The 16,639-nt window shown below is 46.0% G+C and overlaps 1 protein-coding gene across 5 annotated transcripts in view; it reads left to right on the forward strand.

Moving 5' to 3' along the window:
- The window catches only part of prkn (parkin RBR E3 ubiquitin protein ligase), a 702,314-nt gene that overhangs the window by 671,907 nt on the left and 13,768 nt on the right, over positions 1 to 16,639 (forward strand). For all 5 annotated transcript variants that reach the window (XM_055639426.1, XM_055639424.1, XM_055639422.1 and 2 more), the window contains one exon: positions 12,508 to 12,594. In XM_055639426.1, the coding sequence (XP_055495401.1) occupies positions 12,508 to 12,594 (87 nt within the window). The remainder of the gene's footprint in view (positions 1 to 12,507; positions 12,595 to 16,639) is intronic.

Here is a 16,639-nt window from a genome sequence, read left to right on the forward strand (position 1 = left end):
TGAATCTGGGTTAGATTCCAAGTTAATTGTTGAAATATTCAAATACTACATATGTGATTGAGATAAATGTTTTCCTATGCCATCTAGTTTCGAGATATAGCTCTAAACGCAGCCCACCAAGTCTAATCAGTTCACCCGTTCACCCTAGTCCTATGTTATCCCATTTTCTCATCCACTAATTACTCATTAGGAGCAATTTTACAAAGGCCAATTAACTTACAAACCCACATTCTTTGGGATGTGGGAGCAATCTGTAGCACCCAAGCGGAAACCCACATGGTCATTAGATCCTGAGATGATGATTGAACGTGAGTGGCTGATGGTGTGAGGGAGCAGCTCTGCCAGTTGCACCACTGTGCCACCTATTAGTCTTTAAAAAAGTGCAGGAGATAGCACCAAGATCTTGGCAAACATCACACTGGTTTCAGCTGTGAAATTTAAGGCTGCAATCACATACAGATTGAGAAGACACCAGAGGAATATTTTAATACCTGCAAATGCAAAAGAACTTTAGGTTTGGTGTGGGAGTGCAGTGCCCCAAGGTGGTGAAGATGCTCAGCATGCAACCAATAAGCTCTGCAGATATGATGAGAGTGAATGCTTGCATCATCTTCTCCCAATATTTCTACCCCAACAAGCATCAGTTGGATATTCATCATACCAGGTCACATCACCTTGACATCATTTCACAGAAGTATGGTTGGGGACAGGGAATCATTATCTTACAGTAAGCAAAAACAGATAATTATATTTTCTGTGAGGAGATTTGTTTTATAGTTTTAGGTTTTAAAGATACAGAATGAAAACAGGCCCTTCGGCCTGCTGAGTCCTCGCAGACCATCGATCGATCACCCATTCACACCAGTTCTATGTTATTCCACTTTTGCAACCACTCCCTATACAACAGGGGCAATTTACAGAGGCCAATTAACCTATAAACCCACACATCTTCCGGGAGGAAACCGGAACATTTAGAGGAAACCCACATGTCCGCAGGTACAAACTCCACACAGAGTCAAGGTCAAGATTGAACCTGGGTTTCTGGCACTGTAAGGCAGCAGCTCTACTATCTGTGCCATTATGCCATCCCATATATCTGTCAGCGTCCACACCACATTCTGTGACTCCCTCATTTTTTTCTTAACAACTCGAGCATCCATCAATTTTTTGATATGGAACGTTCCCTGATGAGCAAAGCCGAAGTTGACTCATGGAGCAAGCCTGGATTAACAAGACACCTACACACTTTCCTCCGAATCTCCCACTTGTTAGCAGACCTCTTCCCCGGAGCTCCCTGCATGACAGGAACTTAAAATTAAACCCACAGATTTCACTTTGTATTTTATTTGTAATGCAGAAGTGCTCATGGAGCACCAAGCATCTGATGGTTGGGTGTAACACTGCAGTTATTTTTAATGGTGGAGATATTTTTAAGTCGGAGGTTGACAGATTCTTGATTGGTACGGGTGTCAGGGGTTATGGGGCGAAGGCAGGAGGATGGGGTTGAGAGGAAATGATAGAACAGCCATGATTAAATGGCGGAGTAGACTTGATGGGCAGAATGGCCTAATTCTGCTCCTAGAACTTATGAACCCTCGCACACATTTGCAGCGTCAGGTGTACAATCCATGCCCAAAGGCCATTCACAAAAATAGAAATTTATTTTTACCTAGATACTGGTAAACGTAGCCATGTTTAAAGCTGGTAGATCCACTGCCTCACAGCTCCAGAGACCCAGGTTAGGTCCTGATCTCAGATGCTGTCTGTGTGGAGTTTGCATGTTCTCCCAGCAACTATGTGGGTTTCCTCTGTGTACTCTGGTTCCCCACACCTCCCAAAGACATACACTTTGCAGTAAAATAATATTTCCATTAGCATCATCTCTCCGAAACTATGCCTCTATATGGATTGGTAATGAAACAATGTATGAAGCAAAGAAGATATTTGTGGCTTTTGCTGCCCCCTAGTGTCTGCGACACTTAACCACTGGATGAGAGCCGAACTGTCCAGGATCAAGAGCAATTTCTGTGCAGTGCACATACCTCTGCTCAGGAGGGACACTTACACTGTCACATTCCCATCCACTGGCCCTTGAATAATAATTTGCCAACCCAGCAACTTCAATAATAATAATAATAATAATAATAATAATAATAATAATAATAATAATAATCTTTATTGTCATTGTACAAGACAACGAAATGTTGTTGGAGCAGTCCTCCAGCTGCACAGGAATATGAGTATAAAAATACGTTTAAAAAAGAACTATTAAAAAAATTAAACTATAAACATATAGGAGTATGGGCGGGTGTATGAGAGAGAGGGGGGGAATCAGTGTGGGAGGGGGATAGAGTTCAGTAGTGTCACAGCTCTATGGTAGAAGCTGTTTTTTTAGTCTTGTCGCGCGGGCGCTCTGTGTCCTGTATCGTCTTCTGGAGGGCAGGGGGGTGAAGAGGCAGTGTCCAGGGTGTGTGCTGTCTCTAATGATGCCCTTGACCCTCCGGATGCAGCGGGTCCGGTAGATGTCCTCCAGTCTGGGGAGCTGGGTGCCAGTGATCCTCTCAGCAGTCTTAATGACGCGTTGGAGAGCTTTCCTGTTCTCTGCGGTGCAGCCAGAGTACCATACTGTGATGCAGTATGTGAGAACTGACTCGATGGCTGACCTGTAGAAGCTCACCAGCAGCTGTTGTGGGAGACGTGCCTTCTTCAAGCACCTCAGGAAGTGAAGCCTTTGAAGTTCTTGGCCGTCGCCGTGATGTTGGCGGTCCAGGTCAGGTCGTGGCTGATGTTGACCCCGAGGTACCTGATGTTCTGCACAGCCTCCACTGTCTCGCCGTTAATGGTGATGGGCTGATGGACGAAGGTCTTCGGTCTCCTCCTGAAGTCCAGGATCATCTCAATTTGGTTTTGCTGCGTTGAGGATCAGGTTGTTCTCACGGCTCCAGCTCACCAGGTTCTCTACCTCTGTCCTGTAGGCAGCCTCGTTGTTACTCGTGATCCTGCCTACCACGATGGTGTCATCTGCAAACTTTAATATGGTGTTGGCCTCGTGGGTGGGTTTGCAGTGGAGAGTGTAGAGGGGGAAGAGGAAGGGGCTCAACACACAGCCCTGTGGTGCGCCGATGTTCAGGGTGATGCTGGAGGAGACCTGCCTCCCCATGCGCACAGTCTGTGGTCGGCCGGTGAGAAAGTCCAGGACCCAGCTGCTCAGGTGTGTGTTGAGGCCCAGGTGGTCCAGCTTGGTGACTAGTTTATGGGGGGGGATGGTGTTAAAGGCGGAGCTATAATCTATGAATAGCATCCGCACATAACTGTCCCGCTGGTCTAGGTGTGTCAGGATGAAGTGGAGGGCCAGTGACATTGCGTCCTCCGTTGACCTGTTTGCCCTATAGGCAAATTGGTGGTGGTCTAAGGAGGGGGGGATGCTGTTCTTCAAGTGCCCCAGTACCAGACGTTCTAAGTACTTCATCACCACCGGTGTCAGCGCCACTGGCCTATAGTCGTTGAGGGACCTGATGGCTGATTGTTTTGGCACAGGGATGATTGTGGCTGTCTTGAGGCATGTTGGGACGGAGGCCTGCAGCAGGGAGGTGTTAAACAGGTCCGTGAGCACTGCAGTCAGCTCCCCTTGCGCAGTGCTTCAGAACCCGCCCTGGTACTCCGTCAGGTCCGGTGGCCTTGTTGGGGTTGATGTGCTGCAGGGTCCGTCTCACGTCGTGGGTGCTCAGAGTCGGCACCGGTGGTGAGGGGTCCCTGCTGTGCCCGTGTGTTGTCACCGCTGTCGGCACAATCAAACCTGGCAAAAAAAACAGTTTAGGTCATCGGGGAGGGATGAGCTTTGTGTGTGTGTGGAGCTGTTGTAGCCGGTGATGGTTCTGATGCCCTGCCACACGCGTCGATAGTCTGAGCTGTTAAAATGCCCCTCGATACGCTTCGTGTAGCGGTGCTTTGCTTCCCTGATGCCCTTCCTCAAACTGGACCTTGCTGTTCTGTAGGCCTCTGCATCACCTGAGTGGAAAGCTGCATCCCGGGCCTTCAGCAGACCAGTTACAGCGCCATTCATCCATGGCTTATGGTTGGGGAGTGTCAGCATTGTCCTCTGTGTGGTGACACTGTTCATACAGAAGGTGATGTAATCCAATACTGATAAGGTGTAGGTGTTGAGGTCTGTGTGGTTGTTGTGAGTGGCAGCCTGTTTAAAGATGTCCCAATCAGTGTACTCAAAGCAGTTCTGTAGCCTGTCCATGGCTCCTTCTGGCCAGACCATGATGGTGCGAACTGTTGGCTTTGTCCTTGCAATGAGGGGTCTGTATGCAGGTGTTAAGTACAGACTGATGTGATCGGATCGGCCAAGATGGGGGCAGGGGGACGCTTTGTAGCCCTTGGCAATGTTGCAGTAGACCTGGTCCAAGATATTGTTTCCTCTGGTCGGAAAATCAATAAACTGGTGAAATGTTGGCATTACAGTCTTCAGCTTGGCGTGATTGAAGTCTCCTGCTATTAAAAACACGCCGTCTGGGTGGTTGTTTTGCAGCTGGTGGATAGCATCATGCAGACTAGCCAGTGCTAGCTTAACGTTAGCTTGCGGTGGTATGTAAACAGCAGTGAGGAACACCACTGTAAACTCCCTTGGCAGATAAAACGGTCTGCATTTCACTGTAATAAACTCCAAGTCCGGGGAGCAAAAAGTCTCAACAATGTACCACCTTTATCCTTACCGGAGTCAGCTGTTCGGTCTGCTCGATAAACAGTCCGGCCTTCTAGCTCAATAGCAGCGTCAGGGATGTTCGGATTCAGCCAGGTTTCGGTGAAGAAGAAAGCACAGCTACTTATCCTGTTTGAGTGAAGCCTCAGTCTGAGTTCGTCGATCTTGTTGACAATGGACTGGGCGTTCGCTATAAACAGGCTGGGCAAAGCTGGCCGGTCCGGTGAGCTCCTCAGCCTAGCGTGGATGCCGGCCCGCTTGCCCCGCTTTTGCTTCCTCTCCCGTCTCCGTCCCCGTCTGCCCCACTTGCTGCTTCGGCTCGTTATCCAGGCAGGCACCGCTGTGCGGAGCAGCTCCTCCGATATAGCAGATGGAGGGGGCGGAATGTAGTTTGTACTCCGAATATTCAAGATGTGCAGTCGGTTATAAGTTATGTTCGTTCCCATTTGTAGGGAAAGGCTCACAGTGCAGAAAGTAAACATTAAAAAAAACACGAAAAACACTAAAAACCGGCAACTAGAGGGAGAGCTCCGAGCCGCTGCGACTATGCACGCCGCCATCTTCCCAAGACAAATGCTTCAGTAAATTCAAAACTTTCAACTACTGAGTAACTCAGTGCTGGAGTAACTCAGCGGGTCAGGCAGCATCTTTGGAAAACATGGATAGGTGACGTTTCAGGTCGAAACCCTTCTTCAGACTTCTTCGGTTTGAAGAAGTACTCAAACCGAAAAGTTACCTATCCATGTCCTCCAAAGATGCTGCCTGACCTGCTGAGTAACTCCACCAATTTATGTAATTTTGGATATTAACCAGCATCTATAGTTCCTTGTTTTCAGACATTAATCACTTACTGTTTCTTTTGCATTCTGTTATCGGGAAAATGCAGCTTAATGCACCTTGTCCAGAGAGGTCGATGGGTAATTCTGGGGTTCGCTGGCTTTTATTCTGCAGAAGTCATGTCCATTATCCTAATGAGAGTCACACCAACACCAGATGGTCTCATACAGTGCCAACACTTCTGATCTAGCATTGATGTGATGCTCTCATTTACTGAAAGAACATTGTTACATATTTTGCATTATTTTGTAGTGTATACTTATTGATCAAATTTATGACTGACAATCTTTTTCCTTCCTTGAATTTATGAAATCCAAACTGATTTGCAGAACGGGAAAATATGCTTTACAAATCTTCTGGAAATTTTTGAGGATGTGACAAGTAAAATGGATGAAATGGAGCCAGTGGATGTAGTGTATCTAGACTTTCAGAAAGCCTTTGATAAGGTCCCACACGGGAGACTGGTGACTAAATTAGAGCACAAGGTATTGGGGGTAGGGTGTTGACATGGATAGAAAATTGGTTGTCAGACAGGAAACAAAGAGTCGGATTGAACGGGTCCTTTTCAGAATGGCAGGCAGTGACGAGTGGAGTGCCGCAAGGCTCGGTGTTGGGGCCGTAACTGTTTACCATATATATTAATGATTTGGAAGAGGGAATTAGGAGCAACACTAGCAAGTTTCCAGATGACACAAAGCTGGGTAGCAGTGTGAACTGTGAAGAGGATGTTAGGAGGTTGCAGGGTGACCTGGACAGGTTGAGTGAGTGGGCAGATGCGTGGCAGATGCAGTATAATATAGATACCTTTACTATAGCCAATCATGGTGGAAAATAACCATTTGCATTTTGCAAATTTACATCAAATAGTACCCTGATGTGTCCCTGTTGCCAGAACTCCTCACCCTTTCCCGTTATCAACTTTCCTCATCTGCACAAACAACCACCTGCAGACACTAGGAACTACAAATGCTGGTTTATACAAAAGGACACAAAGTGCTGGAGTAACTCAGCAGGTCAGGCAGCATCTCTGGAAGACATGGATGGGTAATGTTTTGGGTCGAAACCCTTCTTCTGAACCACCTCCCCAATCATTGTAATTGCCGCAATTAATCCCCTTTACTCATTTAATTGCCCTCAACAACATCATTCATTCTTATTCCTAATGTTAACACATCCTATCCCCCTTTTCATCAGCCTGCCAGTAACAGCAAATTGGATATCATTCCCAAATCAGCACTTCCAAGGCTAATCTCTCCAATCTCACATAAATCAGACATGACTCCAGCATTGCCGATCAGCCTCTCCAGACAAGGTGCGGCCACAGAGTTGCATATTCCAGATGAGACTCAAGGGATGCGCCTCATGGTGGCAGAAGGCTCCCGGGATGTGCCGTGCAGAGCAACCTGACAGGCAGGCCACCAAGAACAACCAGGAGGGACCAGTAGAACGTCCGGAGGGCAAGGAGCACCACCACTCCATGTAGGGTCCGTAGGGGTAGGAACGGCTATGCTGTCAGTGACCGAAGGACTGGTGGCGTGATCTAGGGAATAGGCAGGGCTGAAGATGTCTTGGTTGGGTTGCTCCTAGGCCTGGCCAAGATGCCCGCCTGCAGTCACGGTTCCAGGCAGAAGAGGGCTTTGCCCGAGCCAGATGCTTGCCCCTTAACGTTACTTCTGCACCCGGGTGGTGTTGGAGAGGGTGGTGTTATTTGTAATATAGTTGTTTGTAATTTAATGTCTGAATAGTGTAGTGATTTTGTAATATGGTGGTGGGTATTGCACCACGGTTTTTTTTTGTTTTTGTTTTTTGTATCATGTTCCTAATTAAATAAATTATTTTTGATACAAAAAAGAGAACAACCAGGCGGGCGGGCCACCGAGAGCAAAGAGGGACCCAGCGTTGGGCTGCTGAGAACTAAGTGGGACCCAGCAGGGAGCCACTGGGAACCAAGGGGGATCCACCGATGGGGGGGAGCAAATACGACTGTACTACAAACTTTTGAAACTTTGTCAGTGCCAGAAACGAGGTTAGAAACATAGAAACATAGAAATTAGGTGCAGGAGTAGGCCATTCGGCCCTAGAAGGGTCGAGATGGCCTGTTTCGTGTGCTGTAATTGATATGTGGTTATTATATTAAATGGTTCTCTCTCTCCCAGATGTGACAAGATCTTTAATTGAGAAATTAGCTCTGTTTTACTTTTGTCTTTCTTAGCTGCTGTTACAGCACTTATTTTTATTGAAGATTTCCACAGACGTGGTATCGTTTGATGTAAAATCTTTGAACGGGGCAAGGGCAATCGGTGAGCTGATCTAAAGAAAGAAAATAGTAAGATTAAACGAGAACTTACCAGTTTGAAGTTTGATCTGTATTTTATGAGGAGTTACGATGAGGGATTACGTGAAGAAGAACCCCGCTTCCAGCGCATGCGTGTCATTTCTCAAAGCAGCGGTGTGAGGTCTCCGCCATTCAATATGATCATGGCTGATCATCCAACTCAGTATCCCGTACCTGCCTTCTCTCCATACCCTCTGATCCCCTTAGCCACAAGGGCCACATCTAACTCCCTCTTAAATATAGCCAATGAACTGGCCTCAACTACCCTCTGTGGCAGAGAGTTCCAGAGATTCACCATTCTCTGTGTGAAAAAAGGTTTTTTTTGTGTACTGCCTAGGTGAAGTCTGCTGTATGATTTTACCAGTTTGTATGCAAAAATAAAGAATTTCACTGTATCCAGGTACATATGTCCATGAAGCATCATTGAATCAATGAAAAGGAGCAGAAAGTGATAGATGTGGAAGTCTGTTGTCACTGAATTGCTCAGTGATAGAAAGTTTGGAATTTATGGAAGCATTTAATTTGCTGAGTTGGCAACTTAATATTTATGGCCAGGTGAATGGGAATGTGACAGTGTAGGTGTCCCACTCAAAGAAAGGTCCCGCGTAGAAATCGCTCTTGTTTCAGGACATCATCTGTGGCTGAGTGGTTCAGCACCAGGTGGCAGCAGAGAGCAGCAAATTTCATCAAAGCCCAGCAAATGCAAAGTTTCACATTAATTGAAATTTACAAATTGCTTCATTACCGTATAAATCAATCACATAATTTTCAATAGTTTATTAGTTATAAAATGCAGGAAAGATTGCAGAGAAGATTTACAACAATGTTGCCAGGATTTGAGGTACTGAGCTATAGGGAAAGTTTCTGATGGTGTTAAGGGGGGGGGGGGGGGGGGGGGGGGGGGGGGGGGGGGGGTGAGAGGTGCCAATTCATAATGTGCATGGATGTCATCTTGGGGGCCACAGGAAATTTTGTAAATAACCTAGGAGCAGACGTGAGCCCATTTGGTAAGAATTCCCCATCCAATAAACTTCATGGAAACAGGGGAAACACGTGTTCATACCATAGACCTGGAAGCAAGATATTGAGAGAAGTAGCTGCAATAGTTTGTAAATACTAATACAAAATATAGCAAATACAGTTCAGGGTTTTATATAAATAGTAATCAAGGTAAAACGAAAAAGATGTTGTTGAATGGTACAAAACAATGGTTATCTTGAAATTGAAACAGGAATATGTAAGAAGTACAAAATATTAGAGATATTTTCTTTGTTCGATCCATCTCTCCCTCCTTCTAAAGTCAAATTCCAGTGAAGGTGGTGGAGGCAGGTTCGTTATTATCATTTAAAAATAAATTGGATAGTTATATGGATGGGAAGGGAATGGAGGGTTATGGTCTGAGCGCAGGTATTTGGGACTAGGGGAGATTATGTGTTCGGCATGGACTAGAAGGGTCGAGATGGCCTGTTTCCGTGCTGTAATTGTTATATGGTTATTTATATTAAATTGTTCTCTCTCTCCCAGATGTGACAAGATCTTTAAATTGAGAAGTTAGCTCTGTTTTACTTTTGTCTTCTTAGCTTGCTGTTTACAGCACTTATTTTTATTGATGATTTCCACAGAAGTGGTATCGTTTGATGTAAAATCTTTGAACGGGGCAAGGGCAATCGGTGAGCTGATCTAAAGAAAGAAAATCACGGGACACAATCAAAAGTATAACAAGAACACCAACGTACACGTGTGAACACCATTAAACGCACCAAAGACTCTCACAGAGCACCAACAAACATTACCTGTTGCAGAGTCATAGGGAGAGATATTGGAACATCCTAACCATTGCTTGCCTGGAACAGGGAATTCGTGAACATCTGAAATCCCAGCCACTATCGTCTGAGTGATTATAATCCGGACAGAATTGGTGGAGTGCAGAGATATGGGAGGGTTGTTATACTGGCAGAGGAAGGGTAAGGCCACAGACAAATTTAAAACGAAGGATGAGAATTTTAAAACTGTGATTTAGTGAAGGAGAAGATGTTGTGGGCCAGCAAGTTGATGATTGGACAGGAGCAGGAGTGATTTAGGATTGGGATGCAGAGTTGAAGATCAATTCTGCTTTATATACAGGATGACCGTATGATACACTTGCTCCTTCCTGGTGAAAATGGATTCGGTCAAGTGATAAACAACAGCTGGACGAACAGAACTAGATCGATTTTAGGGGCAATGAATACAAGAGGCAGAAAGTCATGTGTCATGTGCAGCTTAATGGAAATTTGTTTAGGCCACATTTGGAGTATTGCATGCAGTTCAGGTCACATCATTACAGGGAGGATTGACGTTTTGAAAAGGATGCAGAGGAGGTTTACCAGAATGATGCCTGGATTGGAGGATATCTACCTATGTATACATAATAAAATTCTAATCTTGTTATCTTCCAGTTTGCGTTGATTTTCTATTTGCGCAAAAACGGTACGCGATTGCGCTACGAATTTTCGCCAGCTCACTCACCGTTCTCCTCTGCTGCGAGTGCACAAAGTTTCATTCCAATTGGTGGTATATTGTAAAAGTTTAAAAATCTTAAAAACCGTGCATGCGCAGATCGACCTCCTCTCCTGCCAGTCAGCGCCCCGCGGATTAGTCTCTTCTCCTGTCACTCCGCGGGACGGTCTGCCCCTTCCTGTGCCATTGTGTCTTTACTGGAGCTGAATGATGATCTGGATGGCCGGCAAAGGTCTCCAACCAGACACAATTTCGGAGGGACAGGAAGCGGCCCAGCTCGGCCCAGCCCAGCGCGGAGTCAGATATGTCGCCGGTGTCGCCAAACGAAAAGCGGAGACTCTGATCCCGGCGGAGGAGAACGACCAGTGACTGGCGCCCTCTGTGAGTCGCCATCGCACCACCAGCTCCAGCCCCTTCCCCTCTAGTCCCCCTCGCTGGCTCCTACTCCCCTCCCCATGATACCCCCCCCCTCTCCCCATGGCTCTTCCCCTGTCTTTTCTCCAAGCTCTCTCCCCCTCCCCCCTGCCCACACACCCCCTAGCCCCCCCCTCCCTGCCCACACACCGTGAGTGGTGGAATATTGCGTTGGGGGAACGGGTTGCATTGGGGGAATGGGTGAGTGGTGGAATATTGCGTTGGGGAATGGGTTGCGTTGGGGGACCAGGCCTCCCGCGTGACTGGGACCCAACGGGTCCCACCTAGTCTAGTTAGCTATAAAGAGAGATTGGATAGACTTGGATTGTTTTCTTTGGAACATCAGAGGTCAGTGAGGATAAGGGACAAATCATCCTCTACGATAATCTTCAACACTGGTGCTCCGCAAAGATGCATTTTCAGCCCCCTTCTTTACTCCTTTTACACCCAAGACTGCAACCATTTACAAATATATTTCAATTTATAAATTCACAGATGACACCACCATTGTGGGCCAGATATCAAATAATGATGAGACGGAGTACAGGAAGGAGATTGAGAACCTCGTGACCTGGTGTCAAGACAACCTTTCTCTCAATGTTCTCTCAAAGTGGGACCCTATTGTCTAAAATGTCAGCAAACCAAAGGAGATAGTGTTTGACATCAGGAAGCGAAGCGGTACACATACCATTGACGGTGCTGAAGTAGAGATGGTTGAAACCTTCAAATTCCTAGGAGTCAATATCACCAACAACATCTCCTGGGCCAAACATATTGAAGCAATGGCCAAGAAAGCACACCAAGGCCTCTACTTTCTTAGAAGGCTTAGGATGTTCGGCATGTCCCCAATAGCTCACACCAACTTCTATTGATGTGCCATAGAACGCATTTTATTGGGGCGCATCAGCATAGTTTGGGAATTGGTCCATCCAAGACCGCAAGAAATGACGGAGAATTGTGGACACAGCCCAGACCATCACACAAACCAACCTCCTTTCCTTTGACTCCATTTATACCTCATGCTGCCTCGGCAAGGCCACTAGCATAATCAAGGACGAGTTGCACCCTGGCCACGACCTCTTCCCCCGTCTCCCATCGGGCTAAAGATAGAGACGTTTTTTTACACAGAAGGTGGTGGGTGCTTGGAACGTGCAGCCATGGGTGGTGGTGGAGGTACATATGATAGTGCCGTTTAAGAGACTTTTAGATAGGCACTTGGATATGCAGGGTACAGAGGGATGTAGATTACATGCAGGCGGAGGAGACTAGTTTATCTTGGAATCATGTTCACAACAGACATTATGGGCCGAAGAGAATGGGTCTGTACTGTTCTATGTTCTATGATTTCAATACAAAATTAAGATGAAACGTTTCTAAATTGTTCCTCGAGATACAAATCATTACGGGCTAAGCAGAACATTATAAACTTAATATTTGTAATAATGCTATTTTAATTTCCTTGTATGCTCGTGGGTGGAGTAGAGGTGAAATTAAAAATATATGAGGAAATCCAACTACGATTAATTGGGATCATTCGCCCCTATCAAGTGCTATAACATCAGTGAATGTGTTTCCTCAAATTTCTGAAATGGGTCTTGCAAACTTTCATTTCTTGGACTCGAAGGGTGGACGAACCAGCAACTAAGCCAGCAGAAACTAGTTCAATGTTTCACCACTTTGCTGCCTGCTCCTTCACACTTTATACTTTGCCTTTCAGTTTGTTTTCTGTCGTGAGTGCAAGGAGGAGTTCCACGAGGGTACGTGCTGCGGAATCCACGATACAGCCGCTGCTGTGAGCCAGCAGGTGAGAGAGCAGCTTTAACAACAAAAGCTATTTACAAAAGCTTCCTGATACTGTAACTGCAGAGAGACGCCCACCAATATAGGAATAACTCTATTGCTGAGTGAAACTCTGAATATGATGCAAAAAAACACAAAGTGCTGGAATAACTAAATTCATATGTTCATAAGTTATAGGAGCAAAATTAGGCCATTCGTCCCATCAAGTCTACTCTGCCATTCAATCATGGCTGATTTATCTTTCAACCCCATTCTCCTGCCTTCTCCCCATAATCTCTGACACCTCAGCACATTAGGCAGCATTGATGGAGGGAAAGGTTAGACAAGACATCAGGTCAGGACCCTTCTTCAGTCTGAGGGAGGAGAACGTTGGAAGAGAAGTGGAGGCTGGGCAAAGCCTAACAAGTGATGGATGGATACATGGATGGGTAGGCGAGGGCAAGAGATGAAAAGGAGACAAAAGCTAGTGGGATGAGGAGAGAAGATCCAAGAAATGGATGAGGGAAAGGGTTGGGGTGGGGAAGGGGAAGGGGAAAGGGGAGGTGGGTTGATAGTTAGCTACCTAAAAATTGAAGAATTGAATGTTCATACCTTTGGATTGTAAGCTACCAAAGCAGAAAATGAGGAGCCATCCCTCCAGTTTGCAAGTGGCTTCACTCAGGCAACGGAAGTGGCCCAGGACAGAAATGTCAGTATGCCAATGGGAAGGGGAGTTAAAATGGTTAGCAACCATCTAAATACGATGGATATGCTTATGTAATAGAGCCCTGCATTGTTTTCTAATCGTGGGAATGAGCAGGTGGAAATCATCCATAGAAATTTGGGCCGAAGGGCCTGTTTCCGTGCTGTATAATTCTATGATTCTACTCTATTAACTGATTGAGCTGTTGGCCATGTATATAGTGTGTGAAGAGTTGATGGTCTCTCTGAGCTTATTTTTGTTGTAGAGGCGAGTGTTGAGTTAACATCAATCCCCTCATGCCTTTATCACATTCACCTGTAGATCACACCCTTGCCCCACTCCAGAGCCAACTGCATCAGTTTAAGGGGAGCCAAGTAGTCTCCCCTGTCTCCTGACCATTTTGATGATCACAGTTACAGAGCAAATTATAGTATAACTATAAAGTAGGAAAGAACAGCAGATGCTGGTTTAAACCGAAGATAGACACAAAATGCTGAAGTAACTCAGCGGGTCAGACAGCATCTCTGGAGATCAGTTCTCAACTCAAATTGTCACCCATTCCTTCTCTTCCGGAAATGCTGCCTGTCCCACTGAGTTACTCCAGCATTTTGTGTCTATCTATAGTCTAGCCTTGCAGCACTGCTGATCCTGCACTGTCTGTGTGGAGTTTGCATGTTCTCCCCATTACCGTGTGGACTTTCCCTGAGTGCTCCGGTTACCTCCCGCATCCGAAAGATGTGCAGGTGGGTAGATTACTTTGGCCTCTGTGAATTACCCCAAGATGAGTGACTGAGTGTGTGGGGGGGAGGGGAAATTAATGACAATGTTGGGAGCATTAATCATGAGATTAATGTAAAATTAGTGTCATTGTGCGGTTGATGGTCAACACAGACTTGGTGGGCCAAAGGTCCTATGTTCATGTTCCATTATCCTATGACACCATGTTTCCGAGTTTGATGTTTGATGCTTGATGAAAATCACCCATGATATTTTTGACATTGCAGCAGTGATCAAACTTTTAAAGTGTTCGATGGTCATAATTACTTGGTGCTGGGATGATGTGAGACTGAAAGAATCCTGATTGTTTTCATTGCATTCTTCAGTCACTCAGGTTGAGAACTTTCTGGATCTGATCCAAGTGGAGTTCCACAGACAACAAATCTTAATTGTTCAGAGACTCAGGGAATTGTTCCAACTCCATTCCTGTCTTTGCTAGGGCACATTTCTGAGGAGAGAAATGTGCAGATTATTGGAAAGCTGTCAGCTGTGACAGTGTTAGCAAGTGACTGACAACAAGAGGAGCAGTGGAGTTCTCTTTGGTCTCCAGCCAAGAAAGAATCCCCAACCAACATCATTAAAATTATTTGTGGAAACTTGCTGCATGCAAATCAAATGTCACAATTTCCTCCATCGCCACACTGATTACACTTAATTGCCTCCAAAGTGCTTTGAGACACCCTGAAGTTGTGGAAGTTGCTTTTAGTAAAACAAGAAAAGATGAGGTACGAAGGTAAGCCAAGCCAAGAATATAAATAGACAATACACAATAGACAATAGGTACAGGAATAAGCCATTCGGCCCTTCGAGCCAGCACCGCCATTCAATGTGATCATGGCTGATCATCCCCAATCAGTACCCAGTTCCTGCCTTCTCTCCATATCCCCTGACTCCGCTATTTTTAAGAGCCCTATCTAGCTCTCTCTTGAAAGCATCAAGAGAACCTGCCTCCATCGCCCTCTGAGGCAGAGAATTCCACAGACTCACCACTCTCTGTGAGAAAAAGTGTTTCCTCATCTCCGTTCTAAATGGCTTACTCCTTATTCTTAAACTGTGGCCCCTGGTTCTGGACTCCCCCAACATCAGGAATATGTTTCCTGCCTCTAGCGTGTTCAAACCCTTAACAATCTTATATGTTTCAATGAGATATCCTCTCATCCTTCCAAACTCCAGAATGTACAAGCCCAGCTGCTCCATTCTCTCAGCATATGACAGTCCCGCCATCCCGGGAATTAATCTTGTAAACCTATGCTGCACTCCCTCAATAGCAAGAATGTCCTTCCTCAAATTAGGGGACCAAATCTGCACACAATACTCCAGGTGTGGTCTCACTAGGGCTCTGTACAACTGCAGAAGGACCTCTTTGCTCCTATATTCGATTCCTCTTGTTATAAAGGCCAACATGCCATTCGCAGTTTTTTGTTTCTAAGTCTTTGATTACTTTGGGTGCTGTAAAAAGCGTGAAGTGCAGATGGAGGCAACATTTAAAAAATGTTGGGGCCCGTTCGGTCCCGTTCCCCCAATGCAATATTCCCCAGTAGCACTCACCTAACTGAGTGTGACGTTTTTAAAGTTTAAAATGGCAATAACTTGTAAAATATAAGATCAATCTGAACGCATCTCACTCTCCTTATGCAGTCCCCTATTCCCCTCCTCCATCATCCTCCCTCTCCCTACCCTCCACCAACCCTCCTCTACTTCCTCCCCTCTCCTCCCCTCCTCTCTCTTCCCCCTCCCCTCTTCCATTACCTCGCCAGCCCTCTTCCTACCCCTATCCTCCTCCATTCACCCTCAACCCCCAGCAACCCTGCCCCCTCCTCTTCACCGTCCCTCTTCTTTCCCCTCTCCTCCTCCCCTCCCCCACTCACCCCCTCACCTCTCCCTCCCTCTCCTTGCCCCTACCCTCAGTCATTCCCTCCCTCCCTCCATAACCTCTCTCCCCTCTCTACCCCCTCCTTTCCCTCTATCCTCCTCCTCCCCCACTCCTCATCTCCCCCCTATCCCACCCCCCACTCACCCTCCTCACCTGTCCCACTGCCCTCCTCTCCCTCTATCCCGGTGGTTTGTTGATACTGTGACAATCAGCACAGCAATGTTTGCTAATAGTGGGGAGATTTCTTTTATCAGTTTGCTCTATCTGTTTCTCTTTATTCCTCTTTAATCAGTTTGGATCAACTTGTCGACCTGGTTGGATGCAGGCATAGATATGTTATCAGGGCAGGCAGAGAGCAAAGGTAGAATTAGCGAGTGAGTCAGATGGACTACACCCACCAGCTGCCTCGAATGCCTTTGGCAATCGTGTTGAAATAATCACAGCCCTTTCCCTTCGACTTGTTGCTTTTTCAATCTCTGAATAAGAAGCCTTCACTTTATGTATAATAAAAAGGAACTGCAGATGCTGGTTTATACCAAAGATAGAAGCAAAATGCTGGAGTACCTCAGCAGGTCAGGCAGCATTTCTGAAGAAAATAGATAGGTGACGTTCCGGGTCGGGACCCTTCTTTGAGACTGATTGTAGTTAATGTTCTACTTTACGTTTCCTGGTCTAGGAGAACTTTTCATCTAAAAAAAGTGTTGTGAGCATTTCCCA

Source organism: Leucoraja erinacea, chromosome 8 (genome assembly GCF_028641065.1).
Source record: "Leucoraja erinacea ecotype New England chromosome 8, Leri_hhj_1, whole genome shotgun sequence".
NCBI lineage: Eukaryota > Metazoa > Chordata > Chondrichthyes > Rajiformes > Rajidae > Leucoraja > Leucoraja erinaceus.